This window comes from Abrus precatorius, unplaced genomic scaffold (genome assembly GCF_003935025.1).
Source record: "Abrus precatorius isolate BTA unplaced genomic scaffold, Abrus_2018 Scaffold11, whole genome shotgun sequence".
Taxonomy (NCBI): Eukaryota; Viridiplantae; Streptophyta; class Magnoliopsida; order Fabales; family Fabaceae; genus Abrus; species Abrus precatorius.
Window position 1 is genome coordinate 22,374,492 of NW_020874303.1, and position 24,003 is coordinate 22,398,494.

General features: G+C 31.3%; 4 protein-coding genes across 6 annotated transcripts; 2 read left to right on the forward strand and 2 right to left on the reverse strand.

Moving 5' to 3' along the window:
• Positions 1-7,544: 7,544 nt before the first annotated feature.
• On the reverse strand, positions 7,545-9,010 carry LOC113855838 (non-specific lipid transfer protein GPI-anchored 1-like). Its single transcript, XM_027487467.1, has 2 exons — positions 8,680-9,010; positions 7,545-7,717 (listed from the first exon to the last, which is right to left on the reverse strand). Exons 1-2 carry the CDS (start codon positions 9,008-9,010, stop codon positions 7,545-7,547), a joined length of 504 nt encoding a protein of 167 aa, XP_027343268.1.
• A 2,769-nt stretch (positions 9,011-11,779) lies between these two features.
• Positions 11,780-13,218, forward strand: LOC113855263 (probable methyltransferase At1g27930). Its single transcript, XM_027486826.1, has one exon. It carries the CDS (start codon positions 11,897-11,899, stop codon positions 12,770-12,772), a length of 876 nt encoding a protein of 291 aa, XP_027342627.1. The 5' UTR covers positions 11,780-11,896; the 3' UTR covers positions 12,773-13,218.
• A 3,900-nt stretch (positions 13,219-17,118) lies between these two features.
• Positions 17,119-20,878, reverse strand: LOC113854802. Of its 3 annotated transcripts, XM_027486036.1 has the most exons (6): positions 20,480-20,878; positions 20,276-20,379; positions 20,075-20,188; positions 17,877-17,960; positions 17,544-17,636; positions 17,119-17,469 (listed from the first exon to the last, which is right to left on the reverse strand). In XM_027486036.1, the coding sequence occupies exons 1-5, from the start codon at positions 20,715-20,717 to the stop codon at positions 17,580-17,582; spliced, it is 597 nt and encodes a 198-aa protein (XP_027341837.1). In that variant the 5' UTR covers positions 20,718-20,878; the 3' UTR covers positions 17,119-17,469; positions 17,544-17,579. The 3 variants fall into 3 exon arrangements, with proteins under 3 accessions (XP_027341837.1, XP_027341836.1, XP_027341838.1); XM_027486035.1 differs by having other exon boundaries at positions 17,233-17,636; positions 17,761-17,960; positions 20,480-20,831; XM_027486037.1 differs by lacking the exon at positions 17,877-17,960 and having other exon boundaries at positions 17,233-17,636; positions 20,480-20,830.
• A 1,221-nt stretch (positions 20,879-22,099) lies between these two features.
• On the forward strand, positions 22,100-22,687 carry LOC113856169. The gene has a single exon (XM_027487882.1). It carries the CDS (start codon positions 22,162-22,164, stop codon positions 22,456-22,458), a length of 297 nt encoding a protein of 98 aa, XP_027343683.1. The 5' UTR covers positions 22,100-22,161; the 3' UTR covers positions 22,459-22,687.
• Positions 22,688-24,003: the final 1,316 nt, after the last annotated feature.

Consider the following 24,003-nt stretch of genomic DNA (forward strand, 5'->3'; position numbering starts at 1 on the left):
GGAAGTAAACACTTAAACAAAGTCGATTAATTAATAATCAATTAAATGTTTTTAACATATGGGGGGATTTTTATTTTTTTATCACATTCTCAATAGCTAAAATGCAATAGAATAACATAATTAAGCATGAGATGCTAATCTAACTAAGACTTCACAACTAATCTAAATACTCTAAAATCATAGTTTATTACATACATATCACATGAATTTTTAGAATGCAAAACTACCGAAAGGATTTTAACATAAATCTAGATGAAGCTTTTAAACCTATTAGAAAGTTCAAATAATTTAAGTCAAGCTAAAATTTTAGTGTAAATGTTGCAACACAATTTTGACTTTTTTTTCATGAAGCACATTTTTAGAGGTAATTTTTTGGCATATTTTATTCGCTGCTTGAGACTTCAAAACATTTTAAGAGCAGCTGATGTATATTTTAGTGACAAACTATGGTAATAAGCCTACAGTTAGAAGCACTTTTCTTAAGCCTACAGCTAGAAGCACTTCTCTTCCCCAAATTCGGACCTGTTTATCCGTTTATTTCTATTATATCCGCAGAACTGGTTAGTGAAGGCAAAGAATGTGTTACCAAAGGAGTTGTACGAGTTAAATGGAATTGTCTCTATCAGCAATTGGAAACTGATTAACATCAACACGTAATTCAAAAGACCAAAATTTGGACGGAACTTACTCTCTGTCATGCGTTGAAAGCGGGCAGGCAGTAAAAACGACGACCAAACACATCAAAATGGATCTTAATATGAATTACTATTGTACGGTTGTTATCTATATGCATGGACTGGAACACTAACACATAAAAGACCATGATGATATAAAGATAGCATGCACCTAGGAAATATGGACTGACATTGGACACAACACCTACATGGCTAATGTAGGAAAATGACCCCAAGAGTCATAGCCGTGCATGTGCAATTTAGAGAGGAGAGAGTGGCCGCAAATGAACTTAGATACAAGCAACATGACAAAAGATTTAAATGATAAAATCTGCTTATTATGATATATTCTCTGTTAGTATTAAAGAACCCCCAAAAGGCACAAAGGCCTTTTTTTAATATTTTAAATTATATTTTAAGCTTATTTTACTTTAGCTAATTAAAAGTTCTGATTTTTTGTTTGTATTTTTTAATAATTCTAGTGCCCTCGTATCCATCCATATGAATCACACGAAGGGGTAGGCTCAAATTTCTGAAACGCTACCCAAGTTTCTGAAACAAAACAAGAGAAAAGATAAATATTTTAAGTAGGCACATGACAGAGTGTCTGACATATGTACGTGTCAAAAAAGTGTAATTGGTGGGAACATGCCCAACATGCCGACATCTCAAGCGAGAGGAGTGTTTAACAGGCATAATACACAGCACAAAATTTTCCAACAACAGAATTTCTTCTACAATATAAAGAAAACACGGTTACAACAGTGTTTCAAGACAAAATCCTTTATTTGGAATTGATTTTTAGAAGGAAAAGAAGAAGAAAAAAAGACTTATGCGATATAATTTTTTATTTAGAATATTTTACATAAGAGAGAGGATTTATATAAATACTCTAAAACTTTTAATTATATACTTTTAAGTTTCTTTAATTTAAAGAATTTTATATTAATCTTCTTTTTTCTTTTTCCTTTCCTCCTTATTCGTCACATTTTTTCTCTTCTTTTCAAACAAAGCCTTTGCTCTATTAATATCTTCAAACTGATATATTTTTTTAAAATGCCATAACTATTAGTAATGATGGCCGTAATTTCACTAGTTATAACTGTGTTTCAAGACAAAATCCTTTATTTGGAAATTAATTTTTTAGAGAAAAATAAAAGAAGAAAAAGATTTATATGATACAATTTTTTATTTAAAATATTTATATAAGAGGGAGAAAATTTGTAAACACTTTAACAATTTCCTAATTATATATTTTTAAATTTCTCTAAATTAAAAGACTTTGTATTAATATTATTTCTTTTTTCTTTTTCCTCTCCTTATCCTTTACACACTTTTTCTTCCCTCTTTTCAAACAAAGCCCTGGCTAATTATATCTTCAAACTAATATATTTTAAAAAAATGCCATAACTATTAGTAATGATGGCCATCATTTCACAAGCATGGGAACACAAGTTGGCCTTCACGACAACGGCACTCAAGCTCCAGCAGATATCTCCCCAGTGCAATATATTAATATTGTCGATACAAGGTGCTATCTTTAATTATCCTAGAAGAGTAAAAGGAAATCTATGATTAACCAAACTATCTTGCCACAAGCACTGAGTCTGACACAAAAGAAGACACAGGCTAAGAGAGACACTTTCATCTACTACCCAATGCTAAAACTATGGCACAACCTAAATTATCTAAAATCTTGGAATCTTCAGATGCTTTTGGATAATCTAATATCTAAAGATGCTTAAACAGACAGTTAAGAACCAAACGAAAACTACAAAAATAAAAATAAAAAATTTGCAATTTCTGCAACTGGACCTCTTCTAAATGCACATTCTAACGAACTACTAGTACAATGAGTTGATTCCGAGACTGAGTATAGGGCACCTTTCTATGAAATACCACAACTAACTTGTAAAATCTTTGCCAGGTTAAGCTGTCTGACACATGCATTATAATGATTCACAAAGGCAATTACCATCCTAGTTAATACAACTTGACACAGATAACGAAAAGGTGAGTGATTTCACAAGGGCTGCGCAACATAGAGGACGAAAAGACTGACTGTCAGACACCCACAGCAATGCTGGAAGACAACTCTGGACCTTCTCAAACTCAAACATGTCGGAGTACTCACTGGAGCCGTAAATAATAGCAAATCAAAGGATGCAATGGAGAGAGATGAAGAAAAGTAAAAAACTATATCTGTACGCTGTTTCAGGACTCAAATGAAAGGCAGCAAAAGGTGAACTTTCCCAATGAATCCATTTAAACGCTCTACAGCAGACTAGATTTTAATGAGGTCCGTTATGTATATAAAGAGGAGAGAAAAATCAACAACAGTTGCACAAGCAATGCATGCTATTGAAATGAGAAAAATAATTACACAACGAACCTGATCATTTTGATCTGAAGCTGCTGAAGGAGATTTACTTGATTCAGATTGTCTGTTGCACTTGGTTCTGATCGTAAAGTTTATGTAACATATTTTCCGCAATTCCAGCTTCCCTCAGGCATTTTTCGCTCTGAATGTTAAGTAGAAATAAAGTAGTATAATTATCAACTAATGCTCTGTATCAGATCTTAAAATTGCATCAATTAAGCGGAGACAGTCAGACAGATATACAATGCAACTCACTAGAAAATTTATCTGATTTTGAGACCTGCAACATAATATTCACATCAAACAATGCTAATTATAAATTTACCATCAATGTGCACAGAGGAAATAAAGGAGCAAACCTGGGATCCAGGCTTTGGTTTGTTGCACTTTCTCGTGTTGCAGACAGTTCTGAATGGATAGTTGATATTACCGCATTTTGGACACATCCAGTTATTTTCACGAATTGTACCTGTACGGATTATGGAGTGGAAGTTTTGGTGGAGGGGGTGTAAATAAAACTGGGACAAAAAGCATCCATTTCAATGAAAATTTACATAAGTTAAATATGGTAAACCTATGTCGTTTTTCTGAGACAAGTCGTCAGGAAAAGTTCCTAGCATTGAGCCCTGCTCAGGTAAATATTAACTATTAACTTTGACCTTAGAATATTTGCACATTTTTTGACAAAGTCTAGCTTCTTCAACTCATCCAGGGATTCTACCCAAATCAACCTTTGAACAATATGAAAATAAGCGTAGGTAAAAGAATTAAACACAGTTTGACAAGCCTATAGTGACATAAGAAAATATTTGGCATTTGCTAGGTAGTTAACTTGAACAAGTTGAGAATTCATCATGTGAAAACATCAAGAAACTATAATGCAGAATAAAATATAAATAAGAAAATTCAGCACATATCATACTGGAAAAACAAGTTTAGAACAAATGAGTTTATATAGTATGACATTGTTCCAGGTCCAATAGGCATACCCGGCACATACAGGCTCACTATAGGGTGCAAACCATACATCCCACCTAGAAAAGAATTTCCAGAAAAAAAAGGGTAACATGCGCAAGGGTGTTTTCACTCTAAAGATTTTTTCAGTAATGCTTACTCACTCTTAATTTAATTTTAAGTAAATTGGGATATAAATTCAAGGATGGATACAACCTTACTTGGGCACTGCACAGAAGACTTTTCCGTTCAGAAACAACAGTGTTTGTAGCACATCCCAAAAAATAAAGAATATTAGAAGTAGACATTTTAATTGCTACTGTATCCCCCACCCACCCCACCCCCCAATACTCTTTTCCTTATTTCACGAGGCCATTTTCATAAATAAGAAGATAAATGCATTACATTACCATTTCCTGTCATCCGTCATTACCATTTCCTGTCATCCGTCCACTCACGTATGGCATTAGCCCATATAAATGCAGTGGTCCGTCAGAAGTGCCAGCAGAAAAGTGATTTCCATAATTGTAATGATAAGCTGATCCTCCAGAAAATGAAACACCATAGGGGAGGCCCACAAGACGGTACAGGTACAGCAAGATATGTTGAACGGAGAAAATTGGATCCTACGACATAAGGTGCTGAGTATGAATAACCCACTGGAGCTTGTAAAGAATTGGTAGCATATTTCTGGATTAAGATAGACAATTACTTTAGTATTTCACAATAAAAATTACTTTAAATGAAAGCACATGCTTATGCCAATTCTCACTGGAGCCGGATAAAACCTTTTTCAAATCATTTGCAACATGCAAATTATATCATATTTTCAGCAACAGTACAACATTTATTCATCTAACCAAGGCAAGAGCAGTGGGCCTCGGTTAAGTGCATTTACTCATATTGCAGATTGTCCTGAAAAGAGAAATTGACATTGCCACAGCTATGGCATGTCATCATCATCTTCCCTTTGACTACCTACAGACAAAAACAAACGCAATTGAAATGCACCACAGAATGAATGCTGTAAGGGATGATTTATTTAACATTGGATAAAACTTTAGGGCAATACCATAAGTACTTTTAGTATTGCTATACACTCAAGATCAAAATTTCATCTCGATAATCCACGCATTAAGGGTTGTCATTAAAGTTTTGGCATACATTATTGAAACTTTAATTTTAATTGAAGAACATTATTAAAAATACTTACTATAAAAAAGCAGTTTTGAATTTTGTAATATCTTATAATTTTTTATAAAAACTTACACTAGAAAAATGGTTAAAAAACAATTTTTACCATCGGTTCTGGCGCACTTAGAAGTTGAAGAGTTTCTATTACGAAGCTGCAGAATGAAAATGGAAAAAGCAAACGTTGTTATCCTTGCATTCTGCTCTGGTGATTGAATTGGTGGCTATGCAAAATCAGAATATGCTTCATTGCCAATCAAATTGTTTACATTAGAAATTTGTAATAATAAAAAAGTAATACCTAAGAAAATGAAATAGGTGAATTAATAAAATAAAATGTAGTACAGAACGAGAGCCTTACCTGAGACATGAAGACGAGCAGTGACTGTAAAGGGTAATCGAATGCACAAAACTTCGGAGACTGTAACGTTTCACTTGAAATGGAAAACCCACTAAAATGATCTTTATTTTATTTTATATTATTTGTCGAGATGCGATTATTTTTTTGTCATGATTAATTTAAACTTTGGTCAAAAAATCTTGAAGCAGCTCAACAAATCTTCTAGGCTTAAGCCCAAAGCACGATCCAAATTTCCAGCCAATCTTTTGATTACTGATACCTCTTCACATGTTTTTTTTTTGTCTTAAATATTGTTTTAATTTTTTTAAAAAATAACATTTCAAAATTATTATTTATTTAAATTTTTTAATCATTTGAAATTATATAAACATATTCTTGGTGAAGAATTAAAAACATGTAACCTTGTTAAATATAAAGAGTATAAATAAATAAAAACAATAATATCATACCAAAACTATACTTAATCCCTAATACATATTCAATGGTACCATGAAAGACGTCGTAAATAATATTAACCTAAATATAGGATGGATGGATCTACGAAAGAGCAATATCAGCCTCATCTCCTTTATTAATATATACATATGAGAGGTAAAAAAATTAAATATGAATAAAATCATGTATAAATCATCAATATTAAAATATATTGTATGGTCATACAATTATTTTAAAATTTTATATATTTTTATATTACAATCTTAATTATTTATAATTGGATTTAATTGTCAAAATTCACTCTTCATTGTAACGTTTAAAATATTCTCTCATTTGGTAGGTATTAAAATCAAATGACATCAAATGCCAAGTTTAGTAAAATAATATTTTCAATAGCCTTTTTTTTAAATAATTTTAATTCAGTCGTTCAATTTAAAATTATTATTAATCTATTAGACACATTAAAAAAAAAAACTCTTATCATATTTACAAAAAAAAAATGTTTGAGATAATTTAATCTCATCTTCCTTAAACTCAACGTTAATTAGACCTCCATGCTATCAAGTTTCTTTAAATTTAAAATCAAGTTCTGAGTTAAAAAAAAAAAAAAAAACCTTAAAATTTAAGGTCTAAAAAAATACATGTACAGTTTACCCCTCGAACACTTTCATCTATACACAATTTATAAACACTAACTATTTTATTAAATTGATTTTTTTATATATTGTGTGGTTGGGAATATTTATTGTTAATTCGATGCATTTATTGTGATTTTTATTATAAATATGGTTATAAAAGAAAAAAATTATTTTGGATAAAAATTATTTAAATAAGAATAATGATAGACACTTGAGAATAGTAAAAATGTACACTTCATGGATTTTACCTCAGTTTCTAAATACCCTTTTTTTAAATTGATTTCTTTGGATAAAATATTTAAAATTTACGAGGTTTCCCATGAGTGACTTTTCTATTATTTTTAAATATCTATTAAAAAAATAATTTTTAATATAAATTTTTAAATTTGAGTTTAAATATTTAAAAAAAAAAATTTGTTAAAAAATTAGAAATAAATACTTTATTTATAATAAAACTTTCAAATACTTAATCTGTATCTTAGAACTCGGGGTTTATATATATTTGGACTACAAATATTTGGAGATAAAGGAAGTTTTAAATTTTAAGATTATTCCTAAATCAGACACTTCGAAGTTCTAAACGTACAACCAAAAAGAGATTATGTATATAAAAAAAAACATAAAGGGAAAATAGCGAAAGAGTTAGATTGATGGGACATTTATTCCTTCTATAATCTATGATTGTAGTACGTGGAGAAGTAAAAGGACATTGAAGAGAAGCATAAGAGAGGCCCAAAAATTCTAGACAACATAACAGGTTGCAGGTGCATTAGAATTCAATGCTGCAATCTACTACAAATTAAAGTTCATCACTAAGCAACACAGTTATTATAATTGCAAAACAACTACCCCTTCTACTTTCATTGAGTGAGTCATTCAATTCAAGCTGACAGAACCAACTCCAATATTATTCATAGCAAGGAGAATAATGCTAATATTAGATATGGCATAAGAAAAGGCCTAAGCATGCTTCCATTGGAGCCATTGTGGTTCTCTGAGACGAGTGTTGAAGAGGGACTAGTTCCCAACGAAGCATTCATGAAGATAGCAGCGTCAGGGGAGTTTGGAGATAGACCCAGAAGCTCTGTCCACATTCAAATCATGTGTGTTTCGTTTTAATCAATAGTAACTCAAAACTTATTCTTAATCACAAGTTTATTTAATTAAATTATCTAATTTATTCAAGTATAAATAAACAAGTTCTTTATTTAAAAACACAGCAGAGCATATTAAGAAGACAAAATTTAAGTGTTGCGATTGTTATTTATTAATTTTTTTCAACAATTTAAAATAAAATTAAATATATATTTTTTTATTAACGTAAACTATTAACTTTAATCAGTAGATAGCATTAACAGTATTTAAAGAATAACACATAAGTTTTTTCTTCTTAAAAATAAAAATAAAAATATACTAATATAACTTTTGAATAAATATTCAGATTTATTAACAATAACTTTTAGGACAATTTTAAACTTAAAAAAATAATAAATTTTTATTAAATATTTACCTCCTAATAAAATCTTAACATTTTAAAAAATATTTTAAATTTTTAAAATAATATTATATCACTTCGTTAACATTTGTCTTGTAATACACGTTTATAATTAAACTAAATAATTTTTTTCTCATTCAGTTTAAGGTCTAATTAGATAAATTATTTTACTTTCACCCCATAAGTTCCTTTTCTCACCTTTGAAAAGTCAATCCAGTTGATAATTTTGTAACACAGTATTGCTAGTTACTGAGTTCATTTTAGCATCAGATTCGTTAATAGTTTATAACTTTTTATAAAAAAAAACAACATTTCAGTTTATTTTAATAAACGGCTAACAATAATTTTTTAAAAATTTATTATAGAAAATACAGTCAAAATTTATAAGATAATAATACCTTGCACAAAAAAAAAAATGATTAAAGTCCAATTTGTGTAAAGTTTGAAGAAATTTTCTTAGAAATATTTAATAAGGTATAAATTTTTTATACTAATTTTTGTAAAAATTGATATAAACGAAAGTGAAAGAAGAAGAAGAAGAAGGGACTTACTGGGACAGTGGGTGGCGCTGGCATTCTTCAAGTTACAAGCAGAAGGGAGCTGAAGGAGCCTATCCTCTTGAATACCCATGCTTTTCACCTCTGCATTGCCTTTATGTGTCTGTTCAATGACATAGCACAGACACTCTGGATCACTCTCCTTTATCTTCGACGTTGCCTCGCAGCAATCCTTCGTCGGAACCGCCACCTGTCCCGTTGCAAAGTTCAAACACGGAATCACCTTCTCAACCACTATGTTGCATTTCGTCGCTAAATCTGCTCCCTCCGAGTGAACCATCCTCAGAACGAAGAGGCTCAACAACAACCACTCCCATCCTCTCATTTTCTCCTGTTTCTTTGATTGATTCCGTTTCAGCTCTGCCAATGCTTTGGCTTCACCTCTTTCTGAGTTCTGTCTCTATAATGAATGCTGCCACAGTTGTGTCCAAAGTTGGAAGGGTGGGTGGTCAATTTACATAGCTTCATAAATATACACCTATTAGCTAAACGGATTTCAATATGCACAAAAATAAAATAAATTTGTTTTATAGTTCAAATTCTATAAATATTGGTCCACCTAGTTGGAAGTTATTAATTCTTTTTTTTTTATATATTTTATTAATTCGTTTTCAACTCTTATGTTTTCACAAACTAGATATTTTATTAATAATTAAAATAAATAATGTAAATAACTATTATATAATTCTTATTTTTATCTTTATTTTTTAATGAAATAGTGTAATAATGTAACAATTTTTTTTCATTTTGAATGTTCGTATAGAGGATAGGAAAAAATGTGTAGAAATCTCATATCATAATTCTTTTTTTTTTCTTTCTGACTAAACAATAAACAATATAATAATTTTCTTTCTTAAATATACTAAACTTTATTTCAAAAATTAAATTATATATATATATATATGAAAAATGAAAATAAAAAATGGAAGTTTGTGAGAAGGACAGGTCAAAGCTTTATCTCAATCTTTAAATTAAACGAATGTATGCTTTCTAAAATTATATATTCATTCTATTAAAATTGTGACGCTTATATTCTGTTTGGTTTGGTTAATTTATGGTGAAAAAAGAGATGAGGGATTGGTTTAGGGTGGAGAAAAAAAGTTTCCTTGTTTAGTTAATATGAAAAAAATAGAAGTCATTTAAGATATGCATGGTCTGTGTTGCATCCTTCCCCTTCAACTGGTGAAAGGGTGGATGAATCTTTACCGGTTAATATTATTTTACCAATGGTTGGAAAAGGATAAGAGAACCAGTTTTGCATCAATATAAAGTAAACATTGAACGAAGTATTTAAAAGTAAGTTTTATCTAACATGGACATGTTATGTGTCCATTGATTATAAGAAGTGGATATATTAATAAAATATTAAAATGTCAAAATTGATGACCATTTACGGGTTGATAGAGATAAATTTGATCTTTTACATATCAAGAGGACAATCTAGTGGCAGAGACACAAAATATGGCATTAGCTTTTTTTCGTTCAGTTTAGAAAAGCTCCACAGACAACCGAAGTTAATTTCTTTTTTTGCCTTCACAGTTTTTTGTAACATCCTCTTATCAATGTGAAGGGAATTAATGTATTGGGCCACTAAATTGTAATTAATCTATCAACTTAAATTTAATGCAAAAATTGTAAGTAATCACTAAAATATATTAGAACCCACATGTGTGTTTTAACGTGGAATAAAACATACTATATCAAACCATCGTCTTATTGCTTGAATTACTAAAGTCAACAACTCAAGAAAGGTTATGCATGTTTCAAATTTTCTCATGATTTTTAAATCTTAAGAGTCATGTTTATTTTTTTTAAATGTATTTATTTTAGCTGTTGAAAAACTGTGAATAATATTTATTTACCATTGGTAAAGGAGAGGGGTGGAGTAAGAAGATAGAAAAGAATAGGGAGAAACATGGACGATCTTTACTCCTTATGCATTTGCCGTGCTGATTGCGACCCATGAATGATGCAAAGGTAGAAAGGTAGAAGCAGATTCTATAACTTCAATTTTTGCTTCATCAAGCATAAATTTTTTGCGCCAGATCTCTTCATGTTCGAAATTAAATATAATTGTCATGTTCGTGTATTTTTATATATTCATTTAAATAAAATGAAGTCTAAAATGAAGTCATGTTCGAACATGAAGAGATCCGAATCCAAATTTTTGCTCAAAATCCACGGAATAATACAAATAATTCCTATAATTTTAGATATTGTTTTCGATTTCGCGGTACATGTACTTCTAATTCATTCAAAAATTCTTTACCCTTTTATACTTACTACGTTGGCATGTCCTATTAACGTGGACCATATGTCTACACAAGTATTTTCCTGCAGCTTCTCTTTTACTTATTGCACACGTTACGAATTTTCTCACCCATTATCAGTTTTTTTTTATATATAGTATTTAAAAATAATATACAGTAAACTATAATTCTTAAAAAATATAGAAACTTAAAAATAGTCATTATTTCAGGTACAGAAATTTTGAGATGAATAGTTAAAAATTATTAAAAAATTAAAATATGAAGGCAATTTTTTATAATTTTTTAATCAGTTTTTTTTTTAAATTCATTTTGATATATTTTTTCTCATATAAAAAATACATAAATTGTGGTTGACATGGCAGATAGAGGCACAGATATGGAAGCAGGGGTAAAGCAGCACTGTAGTAGCACGTGGTGCTGCGCTGATATCTCAGGACAGAACAAATTTGTCAATCACCGCAACCCCACTTTTTCAATTTCAAAATCGTGTTCGCCTCACCCAATCCCAACACAACACCAAGCCCTGCATTAGTGTACGGTCGTGCAGCGCAATTACCAATCCATTTTTTAATTTTAAATAAAAATATATATTAGTTTCCTGTTAGATTGTATCGATAAAATAAATTTAAAAAATAATTCTTTTTCAGTAATAATTACAAAATAACAAAGTATTTTACGATGGTTGAATTTAAATGGTATAAGTTTTGTAGGTAGAAATTAATTAATTAAATTTAAAAAAAATTGTAACTAAATTAGATTTATTAGTGATTGCGAATGCCAAATCGCACTTAAAACAGTAATAATAATGAATGCGAGTTGCCAACCCTGTATTCCCCCAACACTACTAGCCAACCATCCTCTATCCCTCACTTGAAAATCATACGAACTCCCTACAAATATCTCGCAAGTATCACACCAACCATAACTCAACATACAAACCAATGCAAGTCAACGGAAAGATGAAGAACCGCTATCAGCTACCGGAGAAGCGGTGTTGGGTGTGGCTGTCGGCAATGTTGGGAATAATCGGAGTATCACTCTTCACAGCCAGCTTGATCCAAACCTCAGATTACAACACCTTCCTATGTTCTCTCACAAAAACCAGACCAGAACAGTTGAATAAAAACGAGCCCACATGGATCCAGTTTCACGCGATTCTCCACTACGCCACCTCGCATGTTGTCCCTCAACAATCACTCTCCGAAATCACCGTCACATTCGACGTTCTAAAATCCCTCAGCCGCCCCTCAAACTTCCTCGTATTCGGGCTGGGCCACGACTCTCTCATGTGGGCCAGCATCAACCCACGTGGCACCACGCTGTTCCTCGAGGAGGACCCGAAGTGGGTCCAGACAGTCCTCAAGGACGCGCCTGAGCTCCGAGCCCACGCCGTGCGTTACCGCACGCAGCTTCGCGACGCCGACAGGCTTCTCTCTGGGTACCGGTCGGAGCAGGCGTGTTCTCCGGAGACGGCCACGCTTCGCGGCAACGAGCGGTGCCAGCTGGCTCTTCATAACCTCCCCGAGGAGGTGTATGAGAGGGAGTGGGACTTGATTATGATCGACGCGCCGAGAGGGTACTTCGCGGAGGCGCCGGGACGCATGGCGGCGATATTCTCGGCGGCGGTGATGGCGAGGAATAGGAAGGGATCGGGTGTGACGCACGTGTTTTTACATGACGTGGATCGGAAGGTGGAGAAGGTTTATGCAGAAGAGTTTCTTTGTAGGAAGAATTTGGTTAAAGGTGTTGGGAGGCTTTGGCATTTCCAGATTCCTCCAAAGGGTAATCACACTCACAACGATGCTCGTTTCTGTTAGGCCTTCCCAATATGCACCTCTTCACTCTCTATTTTCTTCTTCTTCTTCTTCTTCTTCTTTTTGTTTTTCTTACTATGATTCAAAACGAGTGGCGTCCATAGAAACAGCGTTGTAGTGAATAGTGAAAGTACCATATGTTACATTACAGATTTACCAATTTACGTTGTCGTTTTACGGAGACAAAGAGGTGAATGAGGAATGTGTGTGGGATTACAGGTGGAGGGTGCTGATGATGCCGACACAAGAGGATTTGATTATCTTACCTTTTTTTTCTTTTGACCTTTTTTCATCAAATTTTCTTTATAGTTTCTACCTTACTCTCGATTTTCTTTTTCGTGGAAGATCTAATTGTCGTCCGTATCGAGATGGCAGAGGTAAGAAGGAAAAAAGGGCTGTGTTTTGTTCCACACGTCGTCAGATGAAAAAAAGTGAAAAGAAATCATGTTTTATTCACATACGTGAGAGTGTCCTAATTTATGTCGATTAAATGCTGTTCAACAAAAATTCAACATATAATTGGTTCTGCAGTTCTTGCTAACTTAAAATTAGATATTTTTTTTTATTTATCCATATACTGTGAAAAATAATACAATATTGAAGAGTTTAATGAATATCTTCATTTATGTTAAATCTAATTTATTTTTTATTTATTTATATAATTTTTGTTTTTATTTGTAATGAATATATCGATTGCCTAAAAATTAAGTTGGGATAATAATATATTTGAAAAAGTTATTTCTAAATTTCTAATAGACGAAAAAAAAAAAGTTTATTTTTTTAAATATGGATAGATTGAAAAGAATAGAAAGAGTAATTTAAGTGGAAAATGAAAAATTTTCATAATTTTTGGTTTTTATTAATATTAGTTCATACAATTTATTTAAATATTTAAACACAAAAAGTTTCTTAAGAAAAAAAATTGTATTATATTTTTTGTATTTTAATGTAATAAATAATTTTTCCTTTAATAAAATGTTACTATTTTTAGTTATTTTAAATTTGTATAAATACTAGGTGCTAATATTTTTGTTTCATTTAAATATTTTATGTACTGATAGAGCAAAATAGTACCAGGAAAATTTGTAAAAACAAAAAAAATCAAAGTCGTCTCCTCTGCCTAACGACATTATAACATGCATAGAAACATGAATGTATCTTTAGAATTGTGCTGAACTGATTAAATTTAATTTTGTCTTTAAATTTATGTTTAAACAGATATAATAAGTTATAATTTTTATACCGATGAGTAAAAAGATTCCCTATCAAATTTAATTATAAGCTTTTAAAAAAATTTAATGCAAATTATTTGACTCCAAATTTACTTTAAGAAATAGATGTTACATTGTTTATTAAACTTGTGGGAAAAGGAAAGGATTAATGCCTCACTGTTTCAACGACTGACTATAACCAGTTCAAGATGGAAATGATGGCATCATTTGATATAACGTTATCATTAGTTAGACTTTGTCCGCACAGAAAGTTGACGAAGAAATGTTACTAATATCATTTTTTAACATATTATTATTAATTAAAATTATATATGTCTCATTTTTTTACTTTTAAATTAATTTTTTTCTCGTATTTTTAAATTTTTAATAAATTTTAATTTAACAATAAAAAGACACAAAAGAGTGTGTACTAATATTTTTTTTATATCCATAAATGTATTAAAAAAATCACCGTGCTTGATCATGAACATTGTAATAATATATCAACCATTGACAATTATTTAATCAGGCTTAAGACACAAAATAAGCACTTGATTTGAAGCTGGAGCTTCAAGTATTACTAACCAAAACAAGACTTGTAAGATATTGAACAGAGTGTTCTTCATCAAACTATCCAACCTATCAACAGATGCCAAAGAAACTAACGAGTGGACCGAAATTGCCCACCGCCAAAACAGATGCATTTGATTCTTCTTAGTATTAAACAATCACTAATGGCATCCAACTAAGGGGCGACTACGAAGTTTAGCAATCTCCATGAAACAACTCAAGATTTATATGACAATTATATTCAATTCATGAGCTGTGCGTTGAAATATAAAATCAATAATGTTTATAATAATAAATAATTTTATAGTTAATTTTTAAAAAAATATATTTATTTAATAAATTGTATATTTAATTAAAATTTACTGATAGGATAAAAAATTATATTCTTTTTTAATTATAAATGATCATATTAGTGAATGATTGATTTTAATGATAGTTATTTTAAAATTTATATCTATTATATATTTTAATTAGTTAATAGTGTAAAAAAAATTATATTGATAATGCATCAAATTATATTCATAAATTTTTTTTAACTATATATAAAATAAATATACGTAAAATAATTAAAGGACTATCTTTTCTCTTTCATAAAAATTTAAATAAAAATTAATTTATATTATTTTTAAAGAAACATAATAATTTTTATATTATAATAAAAAGATTAATTATTTTATCATTAATAAGTATTTTGTTTTTAATATATATATGATAATTGAAGTGAGACAAGAGTATAAAGAAGTGGATAAAATACTGGTCAAAATTAAAATTTAATTTTACATATTAAGCTAGGATGGATCTAAAGACCTATGATCAGCAATAAGGACCTGTGATGTATTGAAGGCCAGTCAAAACATTATATCAAAACATAAAGTCATGTGAATAATATCAAAATAGAAAACTTAATCTATATAGCGAATACAAGGAGTATAAAGAAGGCCATGTATTATTCATAGAAGAAAGTTCATATATGTCCTATTGAATTGATTTATATATATATAGGATTTTGATTTCGTCTTTCATATGGACGTGTAACAACTAATTTCCTTAGCAGGTTTCTAGGCACCAATGGGGGAACTCGGATCCTCTGCAATAATTTTTCTTGCATTAATTATCCAATGGCTCATCTTTTTTCTTCCTTTTATATTTAATTAATTTTTTTTAAATGAAGGGTAGAAATTCATAAATGTATAGAAAGTTGGCTGCAGGAGATCCATATACCTAGTGGGAAGACTATTGGAACTTGGCAAACATGCACTTGTGTTTGCACAGTGTGAATCGGAAGATAAAGGCTTACTCGGAGGAGTTTGTGTGTATGAAGAACCGGTTAATGGTTCTGGCAGTGCAGGCTTTGGCAATTTCAGATCACTTCAGTGGGCAATCACACTCATCATGATCGTTACTGCTAGGAGTGCATGCTTCGGTTTCATCTCTGATTTCAGTTCACGTTCTCACCATAATTTTTATAATAATTTTTATAATAATAATAATAATAATAAATAGCTTATTTCTTTGAATTATGGCAGATTATTCCACCACCATTTATCAAGGTGAGAAAAAATAAAATAAAAATTTACTAAAATATTGTGTTATGAAAAAATTATGAAAATATATAATTTTTTTTAAAATCATCCAACACTAGTGAAGTAACGCACGTCACGCTAGATATATCACTCTTTTCGTTGCATTCTGAAACTATTAGCAAGTGTTGACGTGAGTTACACGCATGTTAACTTATTACAACGAAAACGGATCTTCGGCAGTTTTTGCAAGAATTGTGGCATGCAGTTATTCGCTTAAGCAAAAAATTCTCTCTTCATCCCAACCTCCTCTTCTTCTTCCTCACTCACTCCATACCATCTCCTTCCCTTCACCCCACCTAACCTCCCTCTCCTCTCTTGCCTCCATCTCTCTATTTTTTTTTTGGTTTTTCTCACCATTATTTTTGGGTTAAGCAAAAAATTTTATTTTTATTTAAGCAAAAATTACTTCTTAGCTTAAACAAATTTTTTGGACTTTAATCAAAATCAATTTTTTGCCAAATTTGCTTCAATGAATTTTATTTTGCTTAAGCAAATGTAAACTGCAGAACATTCGAATCCATGGACAAAAAGAGTTTCATCAGTTTCTATATTTATATGGTACAGATTTTCACTAGATAAAATTTTCGGATGCCCAAACAGCTTTTCCTCGTGCATATATATAACTCACGCATAAGTTTCAGTTCAACTTTCAAGTTCAGAAGTTTTTAATAGAAATGCCAATTTTTTTTTTATTGAATTTTCAATTGAAATGAAATTAATAGAAATTCTGGAAACAAGGCAAAAATAAAAAAGAGTTAAATACGATACGACTTCGAAGAATTTTAATAGATTGGGGCATGGGGAGAAGAGATGGAAAGGTTATGGAAAAGGGGGCAGCATCCATTTGAGTTCGAATCAACTAACTAGGGGGAATTTCTTTTCACACCCCCATTTTTTCTGCCTGCACCCTCTCAAGGTTTTTTCCCCTTATTTCCAGAAATTAATTTCAATGGTGATTACAAATCACATTTAAAATTTAATTTCCAAAAATTAAACTATATAAAAAATATTTACAAATTACTTTCAAATTTCGGAAATAGTGTCATTGGGATTAAATTTCCGAAAATAAAACGTATGGGGTGTAAAAAGAAAGGCTGTCTCACTATCTCAAGAGGCCTCCACATCCTACTCTGTAGAAAGAAATCTGAATATCTTCTCCAATTGTTTCTTCCACCCAAAAAACTTGAAAACTAACCTAGTCTGTCATCAAATTACTAATTTCCCTTCTAAAATGAAAAGCAAAAAAGTAGGGGCCATTATATTATCCAATAGCAGCAGATCATACTGTTACATCTTTAGGAAAACAGAAGAAATCCAATTTGCACCCGTGATTACTCTGATTACAATGATATCACGAGTTAATTAATGCTTAACTAGTTGAAAGCACGCGTTTTTGTAATTTGTACATACCTTGCAGATGCGTTCTATGCAAAACAATGGGACAGATTATAAAAAATATTTCACCCGGTCATCTCTCCTCATGGCATTATATACAGCTTGGACCTGAAAATACAGTAGTCCATATCAAGATGTATAAATCCGACCTTGATTGCATGGTGAATCAACCTACAACCCAACATCTATTAAATGTAAATAAAATCTCAACATATCCAGCCGGCCTTCCTACCTGCAACTAGGGGATTTTTATCCTTCTTATCCCTCATATTCTTTAAGTATAAAAAATAAGCTATAAAAATTTCCTTTAGAGAGCAAGAAAGAAGGGATGGAACAAGACAGAGAGACCTGTTCACCAGAAACAACTTGAATGGGCCCAATATTTACGGATACATATTTTCCCCCTGATGATAACTTTTGCTTCACATGACCCTGTAATAAAGATGTTAAAAAATCAAGCAGATAAGATGTCAAATACCATTTGAGCAAAGGGCTAAATCACTGGGTAAACGTGAATATAGATGCAATATACTGATAACATTTGAATAAAGTAATCTTCTACGTCTTCACGTAGCAAACTCTTTAAGGGTTACATTCACATCATGCTGTACAGCCACGGCACACAAGGAAAAAAAAGTTATAACTACACAAGAAATAAAATTCAACTACAGTTCAGCATATATTTTATGTGATCAATACCAGGTTGGCAATTATTACTATACAAGTCCTTGTTCGTGAAAGTGAATTAAAAGCAGGCAAAATCATCAACATCATCCCCTTGGCCATTCTGAACCAATTACCTTCATTCAGAACAGAAATATAGTTAAGGCCCATCTAAAATTTTTTCTGCTTTTTGTATTGGAATTAGAAAGTAGAAATAAGCTAGTCCTAGCTCATTCTCAAAAGTTAGCTCAAGGTAGGAGGATTGTTCAAGCTTTTTAAGTAATATTTTGAGACTATACCCTTAGTCAATGTGAGACATTATAACATTTTGTGCCAGTAAATCATCAATAATCAAATCATTACTGTTCACACAAAGCTCACTTAAGATCAGACCAAGGCTGATTTAGGGTGACCTGACCTAGCCAAGCCTTGGAGTCTAATAGTGAAGATGCCTCACGCTCAATCTTGCATTCAATTACATAGTTGCTGTGTATTGATGGCAAATTAAGAGGCCACAATCATGAATAATCTCAGTGCTAATTAGAGTGCATATAAAAGAGCATGCAGGTCTTGTAATCAGTGTTTAGAATATTTAGGAGTTTTAGCTAACTTATTGGCGAGGTTAAGTTAACAAGAAATTTCTTTCCCTCACTCTCAATTTGAGTGCGTGTAAGAGAGCAAGCAGGTCTTGTAATCAGTGTTTAGACTACTTAGGAGTTTTGGCTAACTTATTGGTGAGGTTAAGTTAACACGAAATTTCTTTCCCTCACTCTCAATTTGAGTGCGTGTAAGAGAGCAAGCAGGTAGTGTAACCAGTGTTTTAACTATTTAGGAGTTTCCAGATTATTTTTTTGTTTGTTTTAGCTAGGTTTACTAGCCATATGTACAAGTTTGAACTCTACGAACAAAGTTTATACTATTCCTTCCCCTTCAGCACCATCCAAAAGAAATTTTATGGACCTTTCACAACTCATTGGCAACTAAAAGTGCATGGTTAAAAGTCCTTTCACAATGTGAAACCGTTTGATCAAAATTCTTCATTTTGCGGGGTCATGGTTAACCCCTTTTTCCTTGTCAGTGCGTGTTAAATATCTCACTATTCATAGTATATTTCAATCTCCGTATCTCACTCAGAGGGTGTTTGGAGAGATCTTAAGTTTTTAAAAACTGGTTCTTGTTAAAACCAATTTGAGATAAAGTTATTTACTAACAACAAAATCAAATTCCAAAGTTGGTCTTTCTGGGTCCAACTTGTTTCAATCTGAAATTCCATTATTTTTTGTTCTTTATTTCTCTCTCAAATAAGATCTATGGGAGGTCATAAGTGTAGGGATTGGTCATTCAAACCAATGGCCAATAATCATACTAAGTTCTTTAATTTAAATAAAATTTATAAAATATTTGATAAGCGAGTATAAAACAACTTTTAACAAAACTGAGTTTAAGCTAAAATAAGATACAAAAAATAACCTCAACTTTTAAGACTAGTTAAATAGTTCAAAACTAGATTTGAGAGTTGCCAAACTGCTCCAAAGATTAAATACAAGGACAGACGCAAACTTAACCTTATGCCCCCAAGTGGTAATATGTATCATCGGTGAGTTTTGAGAGGGGAAACAATTTAACCGTTGCAATTTATTTATTAAGATTTTGAGTAAAAGACTGAGAATTTGAGTATTTTAGGCAGAAGAAAATCTACAAATGGACTAAATTTGAACAAATTTAAAGTAGTGAGAGTTAATTAGCTCAAAAAACAAAAAAAACAGGGGACTAAAACTCCAACTATGTCAAGGACCAAATATATAATTAAGCATGTTATAAATTACAGAAACATTTCCAATAACAAAATTTCAATTTCCAAAAACTACTAGGTGGATTTATACCTTAGGAATTGGTTGTTCGATAATAGATTCCACAGCTACAACCATGGCTTGCACAAAATCCTCACCTCCAGTTCCAATGGCTGTAAATCCTCGAACGGTTGGGTAGGAATTCACCTACGTCACACAAACACATTATCGATTATTCTCAAGTAGCTATGTGACGTAAACAAAACAACTCATCGCAAATCAGTGAAATAGAACCTTCTGGTCCAAAGCCATCGATTCATTGGTAGAATCATCGGCAACAGTGCCTCCAATAACCACGTTTGTCGTTTGGCCAACCCTCCCTTCGGCCTTGGAAACCTCTGCAACAAACAAACACCACAACATTTGAATGAAAATGTAACGGTTAACGGTTTTGTGGATAGTGAATTTTTGGAAACGAAATGAAATTGTTGAAATTACCTGAAATGGCCTTCAAGACAGCATCCTGAGGGGGATGTTCTTGATCGTCGTGAGACGACGGCGTTTGGTTGTGAGAAGAAAACAGAGGCGGTTTTGGAAGATGAAATTGGCGAGAGGAAATAGTTGTGCAGTTGTGAATGTTGCTGCATTTGTGATTATTATAATTGAAATTGAAAGGACGATGGTGTAGAATGGGTTGTATGAGAATGGTTGAACGAAGAACGCCCCTGCACGCCATTTTTTTCTTAATCCATTACCCCAATCCTTTCCCTCTTATAAAACCCTTTCTCCTTCCCTCCCTTTCCTTTGTTCCTAAAAATAAAATGAGTAAACCATTGCTCCTTATTTAACAATAACGTCAATAATAGTTTACGCTGAAATTTGAACTAAGAACACATTAACTTTTAAACATTTTTATGCTGTATTCAATAGCTTAAAAAGTTTTTTTTAATAAAGCTTGTAAAATAAATTAACTCATTTTAATAACTTCTAATAATTTAATTTATAACATAATTTCTCACGTGAGAAATATATATTTTTTAAACCAAACAAAAGAATGGTTCACCCATATTTTTATAGAATATTCATTTTTATGTATTTTAAATTTTTTTTTATGATTTTTTTTTACATATTTTCCTAATTAGTCAGCAAATACAAAAGATGAATTAGTAGTTAATTTTTAACTCATACTTAAATTTTCACAATGCACATGACAACATTACCCCCCGAATCCTAGCTTATCATACTCGCAACTAAATAGATTTAACACGTGTCTATGAAAGAGTACAAGCAAAAAGGAGGAGGCGGGGAATTTTGGACTCTCGCTTGGTAACTCAAGTTGGAATTCATAGTATCCACTAGGTATTAAACTTTAATATATACATCATTTAATTATATATATATATATATATATATTATTAAATCTTGAATATATATCCTATAAAACTGGAAGAACAAAACTTGTACTTGAAGGTAAAAAAAATATATATATATTAAATTTCATAGTAAATAAAAGTTCGCCCAAAAAATTCTATAGCACAAAATGCTATGGAATCTGTAAAAATTCTTAATATAGTCGATACGAGTGTACTTATTTTAAACTTAATGTTTATCATGTATTAGAGCAAGAGTTATAATACAGTAATAACAATACTTTTCACAAATAAGGACTAACAATATAATATGTCGATCTCTGTTCGTGACAATTATTCTAAATTAGTAAATTAGTACATACATTTTAAGATAACTTCATATTAAGCTCATGATATTATAACATCCACAAACAACAAAAATATTAAAAAATCATACATATTTATAACATAAATAGTATTAAAATTACAAATGTAACCTATAATTTTCTTCCACGTAAGATCATCTTTTGAAATTTTAGAAAATATTTTCATAAATTTTCAAGAATCTATTCGAAACAACTCCACAAATTAAAAGAAACGGGAAGTCGAGAATGTCTGGTCCCTACATAGTGGAGAGAAAATCAAAATCAAAATTGAGAAGCAAAGATATCTCAGAAAACTCCAAACACTCACCAAAACACAAACACAACGTCGACTACGTGTACAATTCCGCAACCACTTCCCTCATTCTTTTTTATTCTGTCACTCAAAAAATAAAGATCCCTCTCTTCTCTCTCCCTCAATCCTTCTGCACTCTGCACCAACCAAATAATGGGTCCGATCGTGTTAACCCAGTTAGCCACCGGGCTCAGCGTCCTAGCCGGAGCGGTTCTCGTCAAGTCCGTCATGGACCACAACCCCATGGCTAAACCCTTCCCTCGTTGCTCCACGTGCAACGGAACCGGTCGAGTCACGTGCCTCTGTTCTCGTTGGTCCGACCGTGACATAGGTTGCCGCACCTGTGCTGGTTCGGGCCGAATGAGTTGCAGCAGTTGCGGCGGAACCGGAACCGGCCGCCCCATTCCGGCTAGAATCGCTGTACCGCCGCCGAACCGTCCTTCGAGTTAGACCGGTTTGGTTTTTAGATCCTTGTATTAATTAACGTTAGATTTGAAATTTCCTAGGTTTTTATAGTTTTTTTGTTTTTTTTTCCTTTCCTTTCCTATATTAAAACAATTTGATATGCTATTGTTATTGTAATGCAAAGTCCATGGTGAATGATAATTGAAACAGAGGGAGGGAACTATTGGTTTGTAGTGACAATATTGTAATTAGATTATTATAAAGGTAAAGAATTTGACTTCTATATGCTAAAATATTGTTTGTGATATGTATAGTGTTCTGATTCACGGAATCGGATTGGGGACGCTTTTTTTTTTTTCCAGATATTTATTCAATGATTATATATATACACACACGTTATAGTTATGTATAATAACATTTTATGACCAAATTGGAAGTTAAGATCACTTTCTTTTGTAAAAGCAGAGAATTTTGGGCCTTATCCTTTACTTGAATAGATTCATGCATGAAAAAAGTTTTTTTTTTAATATTTCTATTATTAACATAATTATAATTTATACGAAAAAAATTTAAACCAGGATAACAATAAACACTTGAGAATATCAATAGGTACACTTTAAAATAATATATACGTTAATTTATCTCAAGATAGAAATATACATTAAAAGTTAATATTAAGTGTGAAAGATTTGATATCACAATTCAATTGCCATGAACCTTAAATAATATATCCAATTTTAAATTCAAATTAGAGAAAAAATCACTGTTTTCAAGTTGTAAACTAAACAGTCTACCCTTTCTTGTAATCTATTTTGGTTACTTTGTGAAAATACCAAGAGCTTTGTTAATGCCGTTAAATCCTGTTAATAATTTATCTCCAACTCCTCCTGATCAAATTAAGGTCTATATGTTACTGTTGAAGAAAAACTATATCAGAAGCCAAGTTAAGATATAATTGCAAAAATAACAATAGAGTTTTGGATTTTGCAAGGCATATGCTTAATTTGAGAAACTAATTTAGTGATAGATTAAATTTTTGAAGAACTAATTTCATAAGTACAAATTTTTAACTTCACTTTTAGAAATTCTCAAATAAGAGTTACAATCAAATAAAATTTTTTCTTCACTCCTTAAAATTATCTCCCACGTACTTTTTTTGGTCAGAAGCTCGTTTTGAAAATACGGGCCAACAAATTGGTGAGAAATGTGAGTCCTATTTGTTGATGGACCTAAAATGAAAAGTTAAAACATGTTCATTGTTTAGAGTTATTGGTGAAATTTTTGTTTTCGGCCGATTGGCATGAAACTTGAAAGCCTGTGAGGGAGTAAGCTTTTGTGCATGTAACAGCAAGTTGGCCCAAAACTAATCTATTGAATATGAATAACCCGTTTTAATATTGATAAGCACTTTTATTACAGGATCCAGTATTTTAAGACGCGTTTAGGATAAAAAAAATTAAGTTTTTTTTTTTTTGCTTTTTTTGAAAAACGATACAAAAAATAGTGTTTTTATAATTTTCAATAAAAAAATAAAATAAGAAATTTTATGTTTAAATTATTACTTTGAAATTTGAATATTTTCTAGCACAC